General features: G+C 48.0%; 2 protein-coding genes across 2 annotated transcripts; both read right to left on the bottom strand.

Moving 5' to 3' along the window:
- Positions 1-428: 428 nt before the first annotated feature.
- Positions 429-19,128, bottom strand: ALDH3A2 (aldehyde dehydrogenase 3 family member A2). Its single transcript, XM_034752225.1, has 10 exons — positions 18,908-19,128; positions 18,070-18,301; positions 17,872-17,957; positions 16,896-17,104; positions 8,848-8,965; positions 8,040-8,181; positions 6,186-6,352; positions 4,622-4,721; positions 3,807-4,042; positions 429-1,747 (listed from the first exon to the last, which is right to left on the bottom strand). The coding sequence occupies exons 1-10, from the start codon at positions 19,067-19,069 to the stop codon at positions 1,733-1,735; spliced, it is 1,467 nt and encodes a 488-aa protein (XP_034608116.1). The 5' UTR covers positions 19,070-19,128; the 3' UTR covers positions 429-1,732.
- LOC117867332 lies at positions 10,880-12,383 on the bottom strand. The gene is made up of 2 exons (XM_034752226.1): positions 12,366-12,383; positions 10,880-12,235 (listed from the first exon to the last, which is right to left on the bottom strand). The coding sequence occupies exons 1-2, from the start codon at positions 12,366-12,368 to the stop codon at positions 10,895-10,897; spliced, it is 1,344 nt and encodes a 447-aa protein (XP_034608117.1). The 5' UTR covers positions 12,369-12,383; the 3' UTR covers positions 10,880-10,894.
- Positions 19,129-23,382: the final 4,254 nt, after the last annotated feature.

The raw sequence follows: 23,382 nt of genomic DNA, 5'->3' as shown, positions 1-23,382 counted from the left end.
GGAGTTTGCATTAGCATCAAATCATTTGACACAGGAACAGTGTGTGCAGATCTCATTCTTCCTCACCTCACGCCTCTCTATGGGCAGGGTGGAGATTTCAATAATACGGGTAGCTCTAGCATGAAGCTTCCAGTAGAGTTTTGCTGGCTCCCTCCCTAACCTGTAGTCATACCCAGCACCAGGCTATACTAACAGAGCATGAAAGGTTAATATCTGTAATAACTTACCCCTCAGAGCACTGTTCACCTAGAGGTTAAAGGGCTTTTTCTGGGGGGGAAAATATTCCCAGTTTACAAATGGGGAAAGTCGGGTGAAGAGCCTTGCCTGGAATCAGTGGCAGAACTGCACATAACCCCGGTTTCCTGACTCCCTCTCAGGTACTTATCTATACTGCCTCCTCTATTGAGCCAACAAAGCTCCCTTCATTCTTGTTTGTCAGTCAGCGTTTATTTAGTACTTTCAAAATCTATTTAACTAAACAGCATACATTTCCAGCTACTGAACAAAAGGCAAATAATTTTTCAATATAAATTCTTCAGTTAAATTTAATAGTATATCAAGTTATTTTCCTTATTGTTTAAAAATATTTGTTTTAAAAAGTTGGAACCTCTTCCAGTGCTTAAGTTTATCCAGTCTCTTCCCCTTCAGCTGAAATAGGTCCCTTGTTAATTAACTGGTGTCTTCATAAGATTAGGTATACTTCACTTGAAAGTATATTCTGGCTTCTCTCCAGCAGCAAATGGAAATATGCCAAGAGTGAATTCTTTAGTTCCTAATGCTCTAAACACAGCCCCTGCATCACAAAAGGCAAGCCGGGCAGATAGGAGCACAGGTGACTGCAGCATTACAAGACAGATACCTTGCAATCCTCTAACAGTTGTAGCAGGTCTTTCACTTTGGAAGCTGCAGCTAGTTGACTGTGCGGTCAGATTAAATCACAGGGCTAACGAGTGGACAATCTTTTTTTTCTGGGGGAGATTCTAGGGATACATGTCCTGGGTTAGAAGGTGAGCAGCAGCCTCAATGTACATTTAGTCAGAATTAGTCTTGAGTATTAGTAAAATCTGTCTCCACCACACCAGAAAGGAAGACATAGAAGACTAATTACAAGGTGTGGAAGATACTTACTACAACACTAGGCAGATACCATAAAAGGGAAGTACTCTAAAGAAAATGTATCTGCCCATTAAGATGTCAAAAGGCTACCTCTGTTTTATTTTGGGCTTTTACTCTTTACATTAAGTGTACCAGGTCCTGATTTCCCTCTTTTTGGAGGACTCTGGAAAAATCATTGGAGGAACTGAACGGTGATGGCTCCCAGACTGAAACGTAAGCCCACGTTCTACTTCTCCAGCAAAGACTGGGCGAGCTCAGGAGGTGACAGTCCTGAGAAGACATAAGCACGGTCTTGATACAGCATGGAGTAGCAACGGAGGGTGCTGCTGCTTCCTGCTTTGCAGTTCTCTTCTCGCTGGTTGCACGACCAATACTTTATGCCCACTGCTGCATTAATCCCTGTATTGCCGCATGGCTTTTCAAATCAACACGAAGTGCTAGCCCCAGCACTGTTACGAGCTAGTGCATTCTTACTTTACTTCTCATTGCTTTGTGCCCTTAATATTTCATAGAAAAAAAGTAAAACTCTCAAGTTGAAAAAGGTCATTACATAAAGTGTGCGCTCAGAGTACGAGTACTGTGGATTGGTTATAGCAGGTCAGGTCACTTCTTTTCTTCAAGAGTAGGCCACCTGTGAAGGCAAAGAAAGAGCTTGTATAACTTCAGCAGAAAGATGGAATAAATTCCAACTCCTAGATATTAACAAAGGTGGGTGCGCATTCCCCACTTGAACAAACTCTGGATCCAACAGGCACTGCTTTTCCTGGCCCCCTTGTCAGTCTCTTATTCCCTCTTCTCACCCCCTTTTGACTCGTTTTGAGTACAGTGTAGAATCCACAGCCTAGATGCTGCATGCAAGAGAAGAATCAGCTGTTCACAACCCCATGTGAGCTGGCTGTAAGGGTCAAGAGTCAGAGTGATGGACAGAAGGAAAGCCTGCTCACTCCACGCAGTACCCACATCCATGGCTCTGAAAGATTCCCCCCTCTACAAGCAGGGGCTGTAATACGCCACACAAGGAAAGTCCTCTCTTGCTTCAGCAGGACTAGCTGGGCTTTGAAACCTGTTGCTCCTGAGCAATGACAGAGCCAGCACAGTGTCTGCACTGCCAAGACACCACCCAGGGCTTTTCTCTTCAGCACAGGCCACTGATTCTGGGAAAACCCAAACGTCGCCCGCTTCACTGAGCCGGCACGTAACGAGGTGCGGGGAAATGGTAGAATAAGGTTTTATTTCAAAGACAGAGTTGGTCACAGACTGGCACAATAGTTTAAGAGGGACCTCATCTCATAATGCATGGTGGTAAAGAATTCGGGAAGGGACAGAAAACCGTGTGCTTCGGGGCTCAAGCCAATCTCTGACGAGTGGAGACCTAATGTGGGCAACGATTAGCCTGCAATTGCCTGATGTGGGGATCTTGCATCTCCGGCTGGCCATGGTCAGACAGGATACGGCACTAGAGGGACAGTGGATGTGATCCCCAATGGTGATTCCAATTCAACCAGTCTTTACTGACATGCTGATCTAGTATTACCCTTCCCCTCCGCCCACAAGTCTACCCAGGCTGTGGCAGGAAAGATTCACAAGTTAGGGTTGACATTATGCTGTGTGGCATGACAGCACACCCAGCCCCTGGTTACCCTCACTTCCCCCAAGGCAGCGTGTAGTGCAGAGGTAGGCAACCTGTGGCACGCAAGCTGATTTTCAATGGCACTCACACTGCCACCGTCCTGGGCACCGGCGGGCTCTGCATTTTAATTTAATTTTAAATGAAGCTTCTTAAACATTTTAAAAACCTTATTTACTTTACATACAACAATAGTTTAGTTATATATTATAGACTTCTAGAAAGAGACGTTCTAAAAACATTAAAATTATTACTGGCACACGAAACCTTAAATGAGAGTGAATAAATGAAGACTCAGCACACCACTTCTGAAAGGTTGCCGACCCCTGGTGTAGTGCCTGGTTTGCTGTATTATTGGAAGTTGTTCATTTGGACTTTTAAAGACATTCTGTATCATGGACCGTCTTGAATCCTCCATCTACTCCAAACTGCAAGAGTTTCATGCCACCCAGACAGCCCTGCTCCCCCTCTCCAGAGCTTGACAGCACCTCTGGGAGGGAGGGAAGTAGCCCCACATCCACATGGGGAAGTGATTTGTCCAAGGTTACATGGGCTTTCTGCAGCAGAGCCAAGAGCCAACCTTCCCCTCCACAGTATCCCTGTAAGCAATGCGCAGCTACAAATGCCACACATTCAGTTAGTTAGCCAGGCAGCCAGCCAGCCAACTACTCCCAAAGAAAGCTCTAATGCGGAAAGAGTGGTGGAAGCAGCTCTTGCATCTAGCCACGTCCCAACCCGTTCTTCAGGAGAAGGACTCAGTTTCTCACACGTTACCCATCAAATTAGAGCAATAATGGCCTAGCAGACTCAGAGGATTTGCCCAAGGATCAGCTCAGCCCTGTTACCGGTCTGGATCCTGCTAGCCTAAGTGAGATCGAAGCAGATTTGAGGGCTTCTGGCTGGCCCTGCTTTCACACAGATCTCAGCTCAAAAGTTACAGTAGACCAGCTTCCAGGAGAGGAGCAAGGCTGGGAAATGGGATCTCCATGCGCTAACGGGGCTCAGAAATAAACCTTCATTGAAAACACACAATGGTACAGAAAACCAGAGCCCCAAAGCTCACCTTTATCACCGCAGCCAGGATGGCTCCCAGCAGGGCCAGGGCAATGAGCCCCAGGCGGCCTTTGTTAAATCGCTTCAAGAAGAAGAACTTGGCCCAGTCCAGTTTCCTCTGACTGTTTGGCGGGTACCGGATTTTGTTCACACTTTCCATGGTCAGAGACTTAATTAAGCAGGAGCGGCGATGGGAGAAGGTCTCAAAGCTGTGTCTGCCATGGTAGTTGCCCATTCCACTGTTCCCTGAATGTGTCAACACACACATTAGTTAGCATTCAATTGGTTGGGCAAGTTAATCCGTTGGGCACATCCAGGCTAGCAGTGCCAAAGACACAGAATATGCACCGTAGACAAGTTCCTTTAGAAACCCAACTCCTCTTCAGTAACCTGCCCTTTGTCAAACCTTTGGGGGTCTAAGTCCCGTTCCCAGAGAACAAGTGTCTGCACCACACCGGGACCCCTTGATGGCACTCTCAGCAGGGGGACCAAGGACTGAATGGGCCTGGAAACAGAGTTAGCGGCTCATCCGCAGAAGAGGTCATTCCAGGCCAGGGTGGAGGAACGTTGGTGCAGTACATGTGGGTGTGCTGGAAGCTGCCTATGGGTGCGTGTCTACCTGTCCTGAGGATAAACGGGGAATTCAGGCCAGCATCTTTTTACGGGAACCTGCTGTCTGTATTTATTTAAGAAGGACGAGGGGCCGCCTGCTGTACAAGGCTCTGATCAGTCACGTGATCATTAGAAAGAACCAGTGGGTAAGATACAGAGAGCAGGACTACACAGCACACTCATGGTTTATTACACAGAGTTCCTGTCACTCACCGACTCCACCGAAGGGCAGATCTGGGAGAGTGTAATGCATAATGACATCGTTTGCAGTGACACCGCCGCTGGAGGTCTCCGATATCATCCTTTTGATCAACTAATAAAACACAAACAGACGATACAATGCTAGATAACCTACTGGCTGTGTTTAATATAAAGTTTTAGAGGGATGATCAACACCGTGATAGAAACTATCTTGACAAAGAAATTTAGGGATGATGGGAACCCGCTCACTGAGTTTACTACCTGTGGCTTCAGAAATGTTCTGTTTCTCCAGACATTTAATGGGGACATTTTTTTGGAGGTGGAAGTCTCCAAAACAGCACCATGTAGTGTTCACGTAGCACCCAACATTTTCCTTGGCCTCTTGTCAGATTACAGCATTGTGATGAATGCTTTAAGATCACCACTATAGAGTCAAGTTTTAGAAATGTTTAAAGGGACAAATATTTCAAAGCTAAATGCAGTGAGAATCAAGAGGTGAGAACGGGTGGCTGATCAGGGTTACATCACACAGCTCCGGAATTCAGCCGCTAATTCGTCAGCCCTGACTAAGGAAGGTTTGAAAAGTTCCCCTGAGAGAACCCAGAGACTGGCCAACTAAGGAAACACTCTAATAAGCCACCCGTAAGAGATGCAGGTTTTATATGGCTATAAATGTAATAAAATCTCAGCTGTATTCCAAGGGCTGGCAAGCAGGCTAACTAGGGCCAGGTGTCACCATGAAGAAGTTGGTGCTGACTGCACAAGATCCTTTGATGCTCAGACTTTGAGATGCCTGATAACTGTCTTTTGCAGGAGGAGCTACCCTTTGTACAGAGTCTTAATACTCTGCATTAACAGCGTTCTTTCCTGTTTTAGAACTAGGAGTTCAGATTCAAGATGACAAATTCTCTTAGCTACACAAGTACAACCCCACAGCCCTCAATGGAACTGCACCAGCAGCTGGGTTAAACTTCGCTTTCCCAGGCAGACAGACACCCCCGCCCCCTTTCCCTTATAATGTATTTGGTTTTATCACGTTCCCACTAGCAATAGCCGATTCAGTGGTCTGTACAAGATCTGTACTAGCTAGAATCTTTGCAAGTCCAGAGGCCACAACTTGCCTAATATTGTAATTAAAGATTACCAGCCTCTGTTACTGACTGTGTCCTTACCTGAGCTAGTATTTCAGTCTCTGCTACGTTGCCAAGCTACACATTCTTACATAGCACTCTTCTGGTGGTGTATGAACAGGCCTGACCTGTTTCGAGAGCCCGGTCACCCTGAGCTATTATGACGAGCACTGGAGTGGTGGGAAGCCACTTGTCAAAATGACCCATCTATGTTGTGTTCCCACCTGGGTGTGAGGGCAAAACAGATTGATTTAATCTGCCACCATTAAGGATAGGGGAGTTCCAGAAGCTTTGGGAATATCAGATTCCAGAGGACCCAAGAGCTGGGATTTAACAGGAGCTAAAGCCAAACGCACTTAATGAAGCTATGCCAAGAATGAACCTGGCTCTGTGTTTATAATATGCAGGGCAGAGTTGTGTGTCCAACTCTGGAGCCCAGGACCTACCTTTTTATCATTGGAAAATAAATAAAGGGCGAGTGGCTTCTCCCGCTGATTTATGAACTGAATTGCTTCATCCGCACTCTTTATGGTCACGATTGGAAGGAGGGGGCCAAAAATCTCTTCTTTCATGATCTTGGATTCTGGGCTAACATCAGTGAGTATAGTCGGGGCTACAACAGACAGGGGAGAAGACTGAATTAGGACATAGGGAAATAAATGCTCTGCTCAGGAAGCCCCACCCACTCTCCTGCATCTAGCTCAGCAAGTATCCCCATCTCAATTTTCAAAGAAAATAAACGCCGTTTTGTTGCTCTAGTCAGGTGGGTACGTAGTCCGTAGGGCCAGAGTAGCCTTATTTCACTAGCAGTAACGCAAGGAACCTACAGGCCTGCATCCTGGCAGACACCGGCCTAAGCAAGTTAGTGTAAGTAAAGCATAGACCTCTGACCTTTAGCACAAATAAAGTGGTCCAACAGTTGCCCTAGATTTTGAGGAACTGGGACTAGCTTGCTTATGAGAAAAGTTGACATGAGACTGAGCAACCGCAGGAATACTGAACTGATACTAAGCTTGGATATTTTCAGAGAGGATTGTTGGCAGACATCTAACCACAAATTTGCTTTAGCAATAGGGATGAGTCAATAAGGATGAATATGCTAGCCTATCAGGGAAAGGCACCCCAATATTATGAAGGTGAGGAAGTTGGATATGGACAGAGGAGGCAGAGTTTTTGTATGAATATTCAGGCTGATTCCCAGACCTTATATAAGCAAGAACCCACGTGAAGAAGGCAGCTAGCCCACCAGCCTTCAATCCTTTATCACCTATCTTCAAGCACCGGGGATCCGGACCATCAAACCCATTTTGCATGCCAGAGACAGGGCTGGTCCTTTGTCTCGTCTCTGACCACCAGATCTCCAAGAAAGGGGTGTGAGTATATAAGTATGAGCATATGCTAGGCAAGGAATAACAGTTAAGATTTCTCTAATACTCTATTATTGCTATTTGCTTCTGTGGTTCAGAGCTTTCTTGTCTCTATTAATTGTATTAATAAAAGGTGGTTAAGGTTGTGTTTTGGTCTCCAGGTGAGTACCCTTCCCATACAGCCTGGGGTTCCCTACAAGTTACTGAACTTGTCAGTTTTGACTCTGTTGTGTCTGATCCTGGGGCAAGAACCATAAGGGTCTCCTCTCCTTAGCGGAGTACCAATTGGCATTTATTATAGGACCAGGCTACATTATGTATCATTAGCAGTTAGGTCAAGTGACTTGCCCAAGGTCACACAGGAAGTCAGTGGCAGAGCAGAGAACAAACCTGGGTTTCCTGGATCCCAGCCCCACGCTTTATCCCTTTTAAAAAGGGAAGGCAAAAGGCAGACCTCATGCCTGTGGTGTTGGCACCACCTGAGCACAATCAGAGGCTTTGCACCATGGTGTGACTTCCAAACAGGTACCACAAGTCTCTGTGACTTAGAAGAGATTTGTACAGATTAACAGGAGCCTGAGAGCTTGGGGGGAAGGAGGGAAGGGAAGACCTGAAAATGAGGAAACTGAAGCTGGTCTGTTATTTTGCCATTCACCAGTGCTTTGTTCATACTAGACCTGAGGAGAATGAATAGCTATATCAAAACACGGAAACAGCCGCCAAACACCTGTCCCATAGGAACATTAGGCTGCAGTAGGAGGAGATATTCGCTTTTTATTTTAATCATATGCACCAACTGGATTAAATACAGGCGAAATGAGCCAGAAGTCTGACTACACATCAGCTCAGAGAGGAGCGGACACTAGCTGGCATAAGGATCACGGTAACACCTATATGCCACCCTCTTGTCCCAAGCAAATGCAGAAGGAATACCTATAAAGCACGTAGCCTCATCAGTCTCCCCTCCGTAAGCTATCTTCTGTCCTTCCAGCAGTGTCACGAGCCTTTTAAAGTGGTGCTTGTTGACGATCCTTTCATAATCTGGAGATTTTTTTATATCTTCCCCATGGAATTCCTGTAAAAAAGAGAAAAGAAAAGGGGGTGGGGTTTAAAAACTGGACATGTTTGATCAATAATCTGGCACCTCCCTTCCTAGGCCAGAGACAGCACAGCCATCCGCTGGACTACTGCAGAGGCTGCAAATCCTGTCATGACTCAGATGAGGCCGTTTCTCAGCCTCGGAGGTGCCTGTCATTTCCTTGAAATGTATTCGTGTGCTCTCTGCGGGTCTGGATTTCCAGCTACACTTGACAGCACAGATCTGAAACTCGACAGGCTTGGGAAAACTGAATCGACACTAGGAAACACGAGCGGGACCGTCTGACTAAGGCCTTGGCTACACTGGTGCTGTACAGCACTGCAACTTGCTGCGCTCAGGTGTGAACCCCTCTTCCCCCCGAGCGCAGCGCTGTAAAGTGTAATCAGCGCTTGCAGCGCTGCAAGCTATTCCCCTCGGAGAGGTGGAGTACTTGCGGCACTTCTCAAGTGTAGCCAAGGCCAGAGTGAGTCCCCAGATCTGGCACTGCTACAAGGGCTTTGGAGTTGTCAAGCAGTTTACAAACATTCCAAGGCACACACTTGACACCATCATGAGCCTGAAATACAAGAGCAAAACACACACGGCTACAATTACAAGGAAAGCAGCCGCAGATTTGCAAAGCACGCGTCACTTAACACTTACCCTGAGAGTCTTCTTGATATTCTCCACTACTTTGTTCTGGATGGACTGGTCACATAGGATGTAATCGGGGGCGATGCAGGTCTGCCCACAGTTCAAATACTTCCCCCAAGCTACCCGTCTAAGGAAGGAAGAAAAGGATTGATCTCCATTTACTAGTGTTTTACTGACAAAAAGAGACATCTCTACCTGGAGCACTGCCGATGCACCACACCCAAACCATTCTGAAGCGATTACTAGCTTGATGTTCAGCATCTCCTAGGAGCAAAGCTCCCTGCAGGAGGCTGAGTCATGGTGGGGAGAGAAGGAATGCTTCTTACCAGAGACTACACCCCAATGGTGCTCTTTTCTAGTGCTCTGTAAACAAATTTTGAAACCTAGATAAGATGATCTCATTGGAACCCCCATTAAGAGTCACAGGATTCCCCCAGCTGATGCTGACAGGGGATTCTGAAGCCAATGCTGCACGCAGATGTTAAAAAGCAACGGATCCACAGCAGCACAAACTCCAGCAATTCAAGAGCACCTGAACCCTGCAGTGTTCTGCTTTAATTAAAAATAGCCAAGAGTTAGAGCAAGAGCCTTGATCAAGGTACAGCAGCTATCTTTCTGTAACACGCTGCATCAGCACTGGCTATCAGTCGATCATATCTACAGGCTGCAGCCTTCCAAAGTCTCTGCCTAGCAAGACCGTTAGTGCATGTTTGTACAAACAGTGCAGGTTTTAGTCTCATTTTACAAGATTAAACAGGAGCACAGGCATGTAAGCATATATAGCTGGATGTTCTGGGAAAGACGGTACCACCCACCAAATCCGGGAAAGTCAAAGAGAGATTTCAAGTGGGATTAAAAAATTCAGTGGCTGCAATGACTGAAACGCGACCCAAGTCATGTGTCCCATGCTATGATTTTCTTACGTTAAAGAACTCTGCGTTCTTACAATTAACGCAAGCCTTGGGGCCCCCACACGAGATACTCAAGCTCTGCTCGGGCAAATGGAAAACTGAGTCATGAGCGTACAATAGAATATGCTTCTTCTCCGCAACTTTTCAATCTGACCCATTTTCTTTTGCTCTGCTGCAGGAAAAATGTTAATACCCCAGCATCCATAATAAGCGGAGTTACTGAATTAGGCCTCTAACAGCTGCTTTAAAGAATGTTGCCGCCTATTTTAAAAACAGCTTTCTAAATATTTGGTTTTGTACTGCTCAGTAATTCACAGAGCAGGGTCCCATCAAGGCACGGCAACTGCCAGACACGAGTCTGGGGGAGTGTTCTGAGATTGCTGTTGGGGGACTCTGGACTTGTGCCCTTTGTTCTAGATTCTGCAGGATGGCTGTGAAACTGAATGGGATGAAACAAACAAAAATCCAAAACCACAGCCTCGGTCCTGCCAGCTACTTGCACATGGAGCAACTTGCAAGATTGGGTCCATTTAAATAACGAGGGGGCAGCTTAAGCTAATTTTTGCACCTTTTAAAGTCTCCTCCCTCGCCCAATGCGGACAGTCAAGTATAATCAACTGTGCAAACTGCTACATCAAATGTATTTAACTAATTAGATAAAAGCTTTTAAAAAACATTAACAGAGCCAAATATGCTAAAATAAAAGGTTCATCTTTGTTAGCCAAATGGGCTCGTTTCCCCCTGGAGCTGCCCAATTACCCCAAGGAGGCACGGGAGTCTAGAAGACGGCTTCAAGTTCTTTATTGATCAGTCAGCTGAGCGGGTGTCCCCCTCGACTCATGCCAGAGGGAGGAGCACACCTTACAAGCGTAGAGCAAGCCTTTTTATACCCAGTAACAAATGACTTAACGTGCATACATTCTGCTGACCTAGGGAATTTTTAAATTCCCTTTTAGGGGTATATAGAATACATCTGTTGGGGCCGTAAATAGGATACATTTGTTGAGCCTCTTTGATTGATTGTCTTGCTATATGTTCATATATGGGAAAGGGAGTTTATGGCCATGGGGAACAGCTGAAATAATAGGCGAGTATTTGGCCTTTGTCTAACAAGGTTCTCCCCCCTTAAAAGCATTTTGAGAGCCCTATGGCCCCCAATCCTCAACTTTAACCGGTTGATATAGTGCCATCATGCATTGGTGTACAATTTGATTAGCCATTCGTCGGACTAATGCAACTACACAGGGAGCGAAGCATGCTAGGGATAATAGGGTTGTAATAAAGAGTACAAAGAGAAGAAGGCCTTCTCGGAGCCATCCCAGTTGCGGTAACCAGGACGGGAACCAGTCCGTATTCCACCCACCCCATATTTGGACTGGGACATGGGCTAGCTTCCTCATTTCTTTTGTTAGCTGTTTTACCGCCTTTCCATTATCATCTATTTGTAAACAGCAATTAGATTCGTTTAATTTTGCACAGATTCCCCCTTCCTCTGCCAGCAAATAATCAAGAACTAGATGGTGCTGGTAGAGCACATTCCTCATCTGAGTGGACTGATCGGACAAGAGATCAAGAGCTGCAGCCGTCTGATTAGTTATTATTTCTAAGATGGCTTGCAGCCTAATTATCCGATTCAAGTTGTAAATGGGCTCCCTGGCCCCTGAGATCCACTCATTAGGATTCCATGTGGCTGGACCATAATGCTGTATAATTCTTTCAGGGGGCCACTCTTGAGCTCCCCACTTTTGGGAGCTTCCAGCTGTTAATGCGGAATCAACGGACCGCCTTTCCCTAATCAAGTCGTCATATACCTTAATTCCTAATTTATTTCCCTGAATTTGTGGTAGTAGAAAGAACAAGGGCCTAATGTACCCAACATAACATATTCCTGACCAATTTGGAGGCAATCTCCGATATGCGTGTTGCCCACATATCCAGTAATGGCCTTTTAGGGCCCATTGTCCATTCGCGAAGGGGCCATCCCAGGTTTCGGGATAGTCCTTGGGGCCCGGTTCTTCGTAATACAACGAGTTACCCATTTCCAAGGGCCCCCCTAGTACAATAGATGTACCATCAGGATTGCAGTATTCACATTTCCATGCCCCAGCCCCTTCCTTCCAAGCGCAATTACAACCAAATTTAGGGCTATTGGTAGTAGACCAAAAATGATTAAAATGGGTTACCCGAGTTCCATTAGAATGTTGCCATGCCCACTGATACCAGCGTACCACATGATCCTTACTGTCGGTATTATCTCGCTGGCAACTTAGAAAGAGGGCATCAAAGAATCCATCTTGTCCAACTGCCTTACAGCCTTCACCAGTATGCTGTTGGTAGGAACATTGTACCCAGCTATGATTAGTGAGTTTTACGTGGGTTTGGTTCCATCGTCCCTGATATTTAGAACAGTCATACGTATGGCAACTAGGGTGATCATAGCAGTCAAATCCTAGAGATAGGGTCCAGTCACATTGGCTTTTGCCCACATACACCCCTTCTGGTTTTGTTCGGTTGAGACAAAGGATCCCCATCTCAGAGGAATAGAGTCGCCAAGGGATACTATCCTCATCCCAAACTTCTGTTCCTTTGTGGACTATACTTAAATTACTAATCCACCATTTAGCTGGCACTGGCTGGGCTACCCAAGGCCATTCATTCCAATCCCCTGGACCTCCACAAACCCAGCAGCTACTAAGATTGAAGGAACTCGCTATTGTCTCCCCTAGCTATAAAAACCTATTCTCCCAACCATAATAGTGGTGGAAGCATATAAACAAAGATATTAGCAGCAATTTCATTATCTCTTTCTAAACAGTCCCTTTAGTCCGTCCAAGTACTGGTACTCCCAGGTAGAGTCTTCACCTGTGCCACCCCGGGCGTCCGGAGCCGGGGTGGGCAGAGGGCCGGTGTCCTCTTCTGCTAGTTCAGTCTCCGGGCTAGGGCTCAGAAACCGCTTTACCCGTGTATGGTGTGTCCATTTGTCGCTCCCGAGAACTTTGACCGCAGTTTGGCTGATGAGCGAGACAGTGTGCGGGCCGTCCCACCGTGGTGTAAGGGGGTCGCGTTTCCACTTCTTGACAAGGACCTGGTCACCGATCCGGAACGGATGCACGGTCTGGTCCAAGGGGAGAGCCTGGAATGGCGCCACGTATCGATGAAGCTGCAACAAGACAGATTGCAACCCGGAAACCTGTTTCCATAGTATTATATCTGCGTTGTTCAGCCTCCGGAGGTCTGGGAGGGCTAGAGCGGGAGGCTGAACCAAGGCTTCTTTTAGCTCTCGAAATGCTTTTCCCATCTCCCACGTCCAATGGAGCAGACCTTCTTTAGTTAAGGATTCATACAGTGGTTTGGCTCTTCCCCCGTAGTCAGGGATCCAGAGCCGACAAAAGCCAGTCAATCCCAGAAAAGCCCTTAATTCTCGGGGGTGCCGGGGTTGAGGGCTATTGAGTATCACCTGGATTCTTTCTTTACCCAGACTACGACTTCCCTGGCACAAATGATACCCAAGAAAGTGACCTGCTGCTTAACCAGTTGGGCTTTTTCCTTTGAGACCTTATACCCCTGTGCCCCAAGGTAATTCAGGAGCTTTACAGTCTGCTCTTTACAGGCTGCCTCTGTTTCAGTACTTAAGAGCAAATCATCGCAATACTGGACTATGTTACATGAGGGGTGTCTAGCCAGGAATGGGGCAAGGTCCCTTCTCAACTGGCTGCCAAAAATCTCGGGTGCACAGGTAAGTCCTTGTGGGACAACGGTCCAGAGGTATTGAGCCTTATAGTGAGTATCTGGGTCCTCCCACTCGAAGGCAAACAGTTTCTGAGATTCCAAATCAAGGGGGATGGAAAAGAAGGCATCTTTTAGGTCTACTACAGAGAACCAATTGTGCTCTTTGGGAACTTGGCCCAAAATAGTATGGGGATTTGGGACGACTGGATAGGGAGCCTCTATTAACTTGTTAACCTGTCTCAGGTCCTGGACCAACCGATACTGCCCATTAGGCTTAGGCACTCCCATTATCGGAGTGTTATATGGGGACGTGCCTTCCCTGATCCACCCACACTGCAGAAACTTTTGAATCAGAGGTTTTAACCCAATTCTAGTAGTCAGCTTAAGAGGGTATTGTCGAATTCGGACTGGGCTGCTTCCTTCCTTAAGGGAAATATGCACTGGTGAAGCATTCCGGGCTCGAGCGACGCCTCCCTCCTCTGCCCAAACCTCAAGGTTAACCCCTGACAGCTGGCTTTCTTCATTCCTCTCCCGGCATTCCGGGAGGTGATTCCTAGCACTTATCAGGGCCATCTGGTAATTTGAGGCCTGCTGCTTAGGGATTCTAACTTCCATAGTCCCTTTATCAAACGAGATTTCTGCCTGTAGTTTAGTAAGAATATCTCGTCCGAGCAGCGCGATGGGGCAAGAGGGGCTGCAAACAAATTGGTGGGAAATTTGGCGGTCCCCTACCTTTACTAGGAGAGGCAAAGTTTTTTCCAAAGCTGTAGTTTGTCCCTCTATCCCCTGTACCATGGCACATTCCCGAGCTCTACCTCGGGGAGCCTTACTAAGGGGGAACAAACTAAGAGTGGCCCCAGTATCAATAAGGGCTTCAATTGGGCGGCCCTCCACATTAATTTTTACTGTGGGATCCAGACTGGCAGCTTGTGCCGCCAGGAGGGGCCGCTGGGTCCCTCGGCTTCCCTATGGGGAAGATCCCTCCCCTGAACGTCCTGTACTGTTGTAGAGGATGGGAAGGGACGGGGTTTTATCTTTACGTTCCTTTCCCATGGCCTGTCACCGGGGACATTCATTCTTCCAGTGCCCCTCTTTCCTACAGATAGCGCACTGATTTCGACCCAGGCGGGGGCCCCGTCCCCTCCCAAGTGGCCCTGGCTTCTCCTTAACCTTGTCCCCCCTTTCTGCATATCCTTCTCTCAGGGCCATGGCCAAAACACGGGCCCCTTTCTTTCGCTCCTCATCATCCCTCCTATCATAAACCTTCATGGCTATTTCTAAAAGTTCCTCTATATTTTTGCCCGAAGCCCCTTACAATTATATAGCTCACTAGTGGTAAAGGGAACATATACCATAGTGAGATTACCCTCAGGGGCTACAGTTTCCCGCAGTGGACACAAATAATTCTGTTGCAGGGGCCCTTGGAGTACCGGGCCACCCTTGCTCCTGGTGTGGTTAGACACCGGGGAGCTCAGAGAGATCGGAAGGGGCTCCCGTTTGGAAAAGTCCTGGTCGCTTGGCTCACCCCTTTCAGTTGAGGCATTATCCTCAGAGGAGGGGGTGGGGATTTCAATTGAGGATGCCAGAACGGGGAGGCCAGGATACAAAGGGGGAGGGGGCATAGGATCAGTGGCAGAGGGAATCACAGCCCGCAGACAAGATTTCTTAACAGGGAAACAGGGTTTCCTAACAGGGGCACGGGCCATTAAGGTTTTAATAGTTTGTATTTTACATTTCTGTAACCATGGGGGATGATTGGCCACAAGGTCCTGCCAAATATCTATATAGGGATATTGGTCCCAATGCCCATCCCAGGTCACAATGCTATGTACTGGTTGTACAATCCCTGGTTTGAGCGTCCCTCCCTCGGGCCATTCCACCCCGAATGTCATCCATTCAAGAGTACAGAATTTTACAAGCTTTTCTTTACATAATACAATTCCATAATTAGCCTGGCGTCTAAACGCCTTCCAGTTATCCAGCATACATCCCAGGGGTGTCCAGGAGAAGGTGCTTTGTCCGGACCCCATTATGCTTTACCCAGAGTTTTCTGAGACAGAGATATCAAGAGGGGAAAGAGGTATAGATCTAGTTCTAACTCAGATATCCGCTGGGTCCCGAGGTTCGGCTGACCCCCCTTGCAATCAAGATATCCTGGTCATCGGGTTTCCCCTCGCAGGAGTCTTGGGGCGGCTGAAGTCAGCTTAAGCCTCAGACCTGTCAGCGGCACTCATTCATCTTTCACACAGATCCTTTAATCAGTTACAATCTCGGTTTCCAACACACCATTAAGAGGAGAAACAAGATTACCCTTCCTATAGACAAGAGTAATCCCTGAGGTTGCTCCAAGTCCCAATAATTGTTAAAAACGGCCCATGGACTTGTGGAGTTAGTTACGTTACTCATTGGCCGTTATTTGCTTACCCTTTAACCAAAAACACAACAATAAGACATTTACAAAGCTACAATGATGTTAACATACCTTCCCGTATACAGGCTGCCTAGGGGATTTCCACTGTCCAACCCACACCTCGGGGGCGTTATTCCTCAAACCCAGGAGGTAAACGCACTTACCGCCCGAAGTGGCCACGTCCGGCAGTCAGACTTCCCCTTCTTCTGAAGCCGTCTTGCTTCCGTGTCCTTCAGAGTTCTCTTTAGAGAGGACACAGCCGCCCCGGCCGATTGTGACGATCCGAGGCCCGAGCAAAGCAACCGCTCGAGGTGGCCACTCCTCGGAATCGCCCTCGGCCGTCGGTCAGTGCCCTCTACAGGGAGAGAAGTCCCTTCGTGGTCGCCATTTGTTAGCCAAATGGGCTCGTTTCCCCCTGGAGCTGCCCAATTACCCCAAGGAGGCACGGGAGTCTAGAAGACGGCTTCAAGTTCTTTATTGATCAGTCAGCTGAGCGGGTGTCCCCCTCGACTCATGCCAGAGGGAGGAGCACACCTTACAAGCGTAGAGCAAGCCTTTTTATACCCAGTAACAAATGACTTAACGTGCATACATTCTGCTGACCTATGGAATTTTTAAATTCCCTTTTAGGGGTATATAGAATACATCTGTTGGGGCCGTAAATAGGATACATTTGTTGAGCCTCTTTGATTGATTGTCTTGCTATATGTTCATATATGGGAAAGGGAGTTTATGGCCATGGGGAACAGCTGAAATAATAGGCGAGTATTTGGCCTTTGTCTAACATCTTTCAGTTTCTATTTGCCAAAACTCAAACAAGCAGAAGGGGGGGTCAAGTGGGAGCCAACCAAAACCCCCAGACAGAGAGAAACCAGCGTAGGAAAGGAGAGTCTGGCCATAAGCCGCCACCATAATCAGAGAGGCATGTGTCCAACTGTGAGAGCCACAAACACTCCTCATGGACTTCTCCCCGCCCCCAGCAACTGACCCCCAGAGGACGAGCTCACCTGCAGGCAATGTCCAGGTTGCAGTCCTTATCAATGTAACACGGACTTTTTCCACCCAGTTCAAGCGTGACAGGGGTGAGGTGCTTGGCAGCAGCTTCCATGACAATTTTGCCCACTTGGGAACTCCCGGTATAGAAGATGTGATCAAACCTCTCCTTTAGCAGCTCAGTTGTCTCCGTGACCCCTCCATTAATAACTGGGTACAGGTCCTTCAAATGCAGGCAGAAAGAGCAAGACGTTTGTGTAACTGACTTGACTTTGGTGCAATAAAGGTCAAGAGATTTGTAACACTAGATCATTACTTTGCTGTCACTGCATGACAAGGTCATTGCAAATGCAGAGCCACCATCCCATTTGGACTGTTTGCCTAGAAATCTCAACACTGCAAAATGTCTCCCACGCCTGATGTGAGCTGTTCACTCCAGATCCTTCAGATGCAGCTCGGAACACTGACCGGAAAGGCTCAGTCTGCTTGACTTTACAAGACACTAACTGCCTGGAACATTCCCTCATGCATGAGCTCCTCATGGACACCTGCAAAGCCACCTCACGATTTTCCTTCTAATCCCTCCATAAACTCCCCTCTGTTGATCCTGTTGTTCAGAATAGTCTCACCGTTAGCGTGTGCTCCCCCTCCACCCTGTCTGTTTGTTGCATCCACCTGCAAACTCTGTAGGGCAGAGACCATCTTTGGTACACGCCGGTACAGTACTTGGCATGATGGAACTTGGATTGGCAGAGCCCTGCAGATATCTACTTTATGTCTGCGGACAATGTTTACGGATGGATGTGGATCCAAATTTTATGTCTAGAGCCCTGCAGATATCCATTTCATATCTGCAGATATCCACGGATCATGTTTGCGGATCGTGGATCAGATACGGATACAAAGTTTGTATCCGTAGAGCCCAGGCACTACAAAACAAACAAACAACTAAAAATAACAGAACTGTCAGGAGTGTTGGCTTTTACTGACCTTGTCAATATACTGTGGGATCAGCTCAGCTACAAGTTTTGCTGTATTTTCACTTATCTCTGAAGGTTTGATTACTACAGCATTTCCTAAGAGACAAAAATCAGGACAATGTGTTGTCTGCTTGAGCCTGTAACACACTAAGGAGAGAAAAGATGACCGTAAAGGCCAACAAAACAAGGCATAAGGATTATACCATACCTGCTGCAATGGCCCCTATTAGAGGCTGCATAATCAGGACAAAGGGGTAATTCCAAGCCCCAATGACCAGGACCACACCCAGCGGTTCATGGTGGATGTAGACCTCATCTGTCAGCGTCATTATATTCTTGGGAACAGACTTAGGGGCGACCCACGTAGGAAGGTTGTCCACCATCAGGGCGATCTCCCCCAACACTCCCATAATCTCGAAACTGAATGCATTGCATTCGCTCTGTCATAAATAACAGGGTGCTCTGTAAGTGAACGCCAAAGCAATGGAGCCATATTGACACCCAGAGCCAGAAACAGGACGATGGCCAATACAATTAGCACAAGCTGAACCTGCATTGAGTTGACTGCGCGGTCTCCTTCGCAGTGGGCACATTGCACAACAGCGGGGAGGTGATTGGGACATTTCCCCTGGGGACACATTTATACAACAGACGTGACTCTGCTTCAGAGCCTATATACGGAGATATCCCATCTCCTAGAACTGGAAGGGACCCCGAAAGGTCGAGGCCAGCCCCCTGCCTTCACTAGCCGGACCAAGGACTGACTTTGCCCCAGATCCCTAAGTGGGGATTGAACTCACCACCCTGGGCTTAGCAGGCCAATGCGCCAACCCCTGAGCTGCCCCTCCCTGCCCCCCCTTCGGCCTCAGCCAACGGGTCCCGCCCTGACAGGAGCCGGGGGCGCAGGCGGCTGCAGGACCGGCAGGACTCGCCCACCCCAGGCCTGAGGCGTCGCTCCCCAGCCCGGCGCAGCTCGGGGTACGCTCGGGCCCCGGGGCACAGGCCGGGCCCGGCCGGCCCGTGGGGACCAGGGGGGCACCGGGCACCTTGTGCAGATCCGCGCGCAGGGCGGCGGCGATCTCCGGCTCCTTCTCCTTCACCATCCGCTCCAGGGCCCGCAGCTGCCGGAGCCGGAACTCCAGCGGGCGGGACCGGCCCGAGCGGAACGCGGCCCCGGCTCGCGCCACCACCTGCTGCCGGGCGTCCATCGCCAGCTGCCGGAGAGAGCGGCGGTCACAGGCGGCTCCGCTCCGCTCCGCTCCACCCCCCTCCCCTGACACGGCCTCCTTCCGGTCACCTGACCGGGTAGGGGGCAGCCGCACTTCCGGTCCCCCCACCCACCTCACTGGAGAGCGTGGAGGGGCCCCTGGGAGGGACTCAGACTCCCCCCCCCCGCCAAGAGAATGGAGGGGCCCCCACCTGCTCCCCCCCCGAGAGAATGGAGGGGCCCCTGGGAGGGACTCAGGCTCCCCCCCCCGCCAAGAGAATGGAGGGGCCCCTGGGGGGACCCCCCAGAGAATGGAGGGGACGCTAGTGGAACCCAGACCCCCCTAGAGAGAGAATGGAGGGGTCCCTGGGGAGAGTGAGCCTGATGCCTCCCCCAACACACCCAGGGAAGGGCGGGACCCCGCTGCCCCACCTGCTCCCAAGCACGTGGAGTTTGTAGAGGATCCCTGGCAGGGTGAGCACTATGGCGGGGTGGGTGCAGGTCCCCAGGAGGTGGGTGGTGAGCAAGTGCAGTGTTGGGGGTGGGTGGGGTCAGTGTCAGAGAGGGTGCAGTGGGGGTGGGTGCATGCCCCCATCATGCAGAGCCAGGCACCACCCCATAACACCTGCTTTATTCCATCTGTCTGTGGCTTCTGCAGCCCGTTCTGCTTTTCTTAGGGCTGATTTTCAGAAGCATTGAGCACCTGCAGCCCCGTGACTTTAGGTGGAGCGGTGGGGGCTATATACCCCTAAAAATCAGGCCCTTAGTGCCCAGATTGTACCCAGTGCTGTGCAGCTGTGAGTTGTGCCACAGATAGCAAGTCCCTGCCTCAGGATGTCTACACTGCAGCTGGTAGCGTGCCTCCTGGCCTGGTAGACTGACTCCACCTAGTGCGCTAAAAAAATAGCTGTGTGGAGATTATGGAATGTGCTAGCCCACGGTGTTTGAGCCTGCCCGCCCGCCCACCCACCTGGGTCTATACTTGAGGCACTAGCTCCTGCCGTGTCTGTGTTTAGGACGCTAGCTAGAGCAGAGCTAGCCCGGTCAGTCTGGGAGGCACTCACCCAGCTGCAGTAGGCACATACCCTAAAGGCCTGAGCAGCAAGTATGATATAGAACAAGCAAAAGAAAGTGTACGGTGCTTGGATCTGAATTTCACATAGAGATGCAATTTCAGCTGTCCTTAGGAACAGGGGCACTTGATGTGCAGCACCTGGGAGGTGGATGCAGGGGCCTAGGGTAGCAGCATGACAATGGATACAAGATCAGGAGTAGACAGAGGGGTGGAAGGGAGGGACTAACTGTAGGAGAGATGAAGGTAGAGACAGAGAAGGGTGGAAGATATAATGAAGGAGCCATTGCAATCTAGGGCACGAGGTAAATTACTCTGCAAATTTGCAAACATGAGGGCCCTGACAGGTTCCCATATAGCCAGCCCAAGAGGCTTGTTCCTGAACCTGAGTCAATATTTGCAGAGCATGTAGGACTCATTTGAACAAACAGGTACATAGGTATTTACATAGAGCTACTTCACCCCTCCCAGCAGGTAGAGCCGCAGCTTGGCCCAGGGAGTTGGCATCTCTGCCAGTGCCCTGCAGCTGTTGGCAAGGCTACTAATCCTCTGCTCATTAATTTTGAGATCATGAAGTTGCAAGATTATGGCTGCGATTGGGGAATAGTTAGCAGGGGGCAGAGACACTCCTGAGCACCAAGGGACCCTATGTTCATGCAAATAATAGTAAAACCTATGGACAACACGCCAACAGAACACAGCTGCTTGACCTATGGCACTTTCTCTCAGTAAGTCTATTTCAGAGAGGTCCATGGGATACCAGCTGCTCTCTTGCCAGTTCCTAGGGTGAGGTAGGGCAGCTGACAAATCTGCCCTGCCCACATTCTTTCCCAGACTTAGGGAATTTATTTAAACATATCCCTCCACACCCTCATGTTTATTTAAATGCTACCAAAAATTGTAAATATTAAGAATGAATTTATTTTGAAGTGTGGCACCATTCACTCTAGTGGCTGGGCACCCACCCTGCAAAACACAGCTTGATCATTGCAAATTTTACAATGATAGGAGCTCCTGCTTATAATGAAGCCATCTGTGTTCACAGAACAACTTCACTGTAACTGGAGACTTCATTCAATCTAGGATCGCCCTCTCCCCAGTCCACTCTATTAAAACAATACAGGCATTTCATTCTACGTCTCTGTATGTCAGAGTTTACGAGAAGCAGCTTCCACTACATAATTAATACCTACGCAAGAGGAGGAAAGCTATTCCTGCAAAAGCTCTCTTCCTTGCCTGAGAAAACAAAGAGCAGAAATTTCATAGTAAATAGCCGCAGTGGCTCCCCTTCCCTGGGAGTAGGTAGTTTGCTATTAAGATTTAACAAAAGTGGCTTGTTATGAAAAGACATTACCTTAAATACAGCTTCTCCCCGGACTTCTCGACAGCAATGAGTGCAAAGAACACAGCCCTGCCCCTAACACCTCCCTACTTTGACTTCATCCCTCCCACTAAGGAAATCTGGCTCCAAGCCCAGGGTCACCTGTATACTATTTGCAAGAAACACATCTTTATACATAATTGTGGACCGTTAGTATTTAGTTGCCAATTATTTTCTTGCCTGTGGTTCTTGGCAGGTTCTACAAAGTCCAAAGTACATTGGCCCAGATCCTGAAAGGTATTAAGTGCTTAACTCCCATTAGAATTAGTGGGAGTTAGATGCCAAAATCTTTCAGGATCTGGGCCACTGTTCCCTCCTTGAGCTCCTCAACATCTCAGTTCTCACTCTCCTTAAAATCTTAACTCCATTCCCTCCAGGTCTCAGTCCATCTTACTTGATTTCCGGGCTGCATCTCAGAGGATTTTCTTTCACTGCACCTATATCCAAGAGGAGAGATTTAAGGAAGAGGGAATGGGCAGAGAAGGTAAATAAGATAAAGACAGGAAAGGAAGAAAAGATAAGCAACAGAAAGAAATGTTAGGATTTCCAGGAGGGAAGTTTACAAGGAATCTCCATACACCTCTAGCAACATCTGACCCAGTCATCTGTAAACCTGTTTCCTAAGGGGTTTCTTCTCCAAAAGAAAATTTTGAATTCTCCATTTCAGTTTTGGTTTTGTTTTTTTTTTTTTTTGGGGGGGGGGGTGAGAGGGTTTGAAGGAAAAGTAGATTCCAGTGAGATCATGTGAGAAGAGTCCATCGAGGCAATGGACATCTAATAGAGGAGATATCTGAGCCTCTAGCTATTATCTTTGGAAAATCATGGGAGATGGGAGAGATTCCAGAAGACTGGAAAAGGGCAAATATAGTGCCCATCTATAAAAAGGGAAATAAAAACAACCCAGGAAACTACAGACCAGTTAGTTTAACTTCTGTGCCAGGGAAGATAATGGAGCAAGTAATTAAGGAAATCATCTGCAAACACTTGGAAGGTGGTAAGGTGATAGGGAACAGCCAGCATGGATTTGTAAAGAACAAATCATGTCAAACCAATCTGATAGCTTTCTTCGATAGGATAACAAGGCTTGTGGCTAAGGGAGAAGCTGTGGATGTGGTATACCTAGACTTTAGTAAGGCATTTGATACGGTCGCGCATGATATTCTTATCGATAAACTAGGCAAATACAATTTAGATGGGGCTACTATAAGGTGGGTGCATAACTGGCTGGATAACCGCACTCAGAGTTGTTATTAATGGTTCCCAATCCTGCTGGAAAGGCATAATGAGTGGGGTTCCGCAGGGGTCTGTTTTTGGGACCGGCTCTGTTCAATATCTTCATTAACCACTTAGATATTGGCATAGAAAGTACGCTTATTAAGTTTGCGGATGATACCAAACTGGGAGGGATTGCAACTGCTTTGGAGGACAGGGTCATAATTCAAAATGATCTGGACAAATTGGAGGAGAAATGGTCTGAGTTTAAACAGGATGAAGTTTAACAAAGACAAATGCAAAGTGCTCCACTTAGAAAGAAAAAAATCAGTTTCACACATACAGAATGGGAAGAGACTGTCTAAGAAAGAGTACGGCAGAAAGGGATCTAGGGGTTATAGTGGACCACAAGCTAAATATGAGTCAACAGTGTGATGCTGTTGCAAAAAAAAGCAAACGTGATTCTGGGATGTATTAACAGGTGTGTTGTGAGCAAGACATGAGAAGTCATTCTTCCGCTCTACTCTGCTCTGGTTAGGCCTCAGCTAGAGTAGTGTGTCCAGTTCTGGGCACCGCATTTCAAGAAAGATGTGGAGAAATTGGAGAGGGTCCAGAGAAGAGCAACAAGAATGATTAAAGGTCTTGAGAA

The sequence above is a fragment of the Trachemys scripta genome, chromosome 18 (assembly GCF_013100865.1).
Source record: "Trachemys scripta elegans isolate TJP31775 chromosome 18, CAS_Tse_1.0, whole genome shotgun sequence".
NCBI classification, from domain to species: Eukaryota; Metazoa; Chordata; order Testudines; family Emydidae; genus Trachemys; species Trachemys scripta.
Note: the sequence above shows the minus strand (reverse complement) of the source record. Positions and strands in the feature narration are given on the sequence as shown.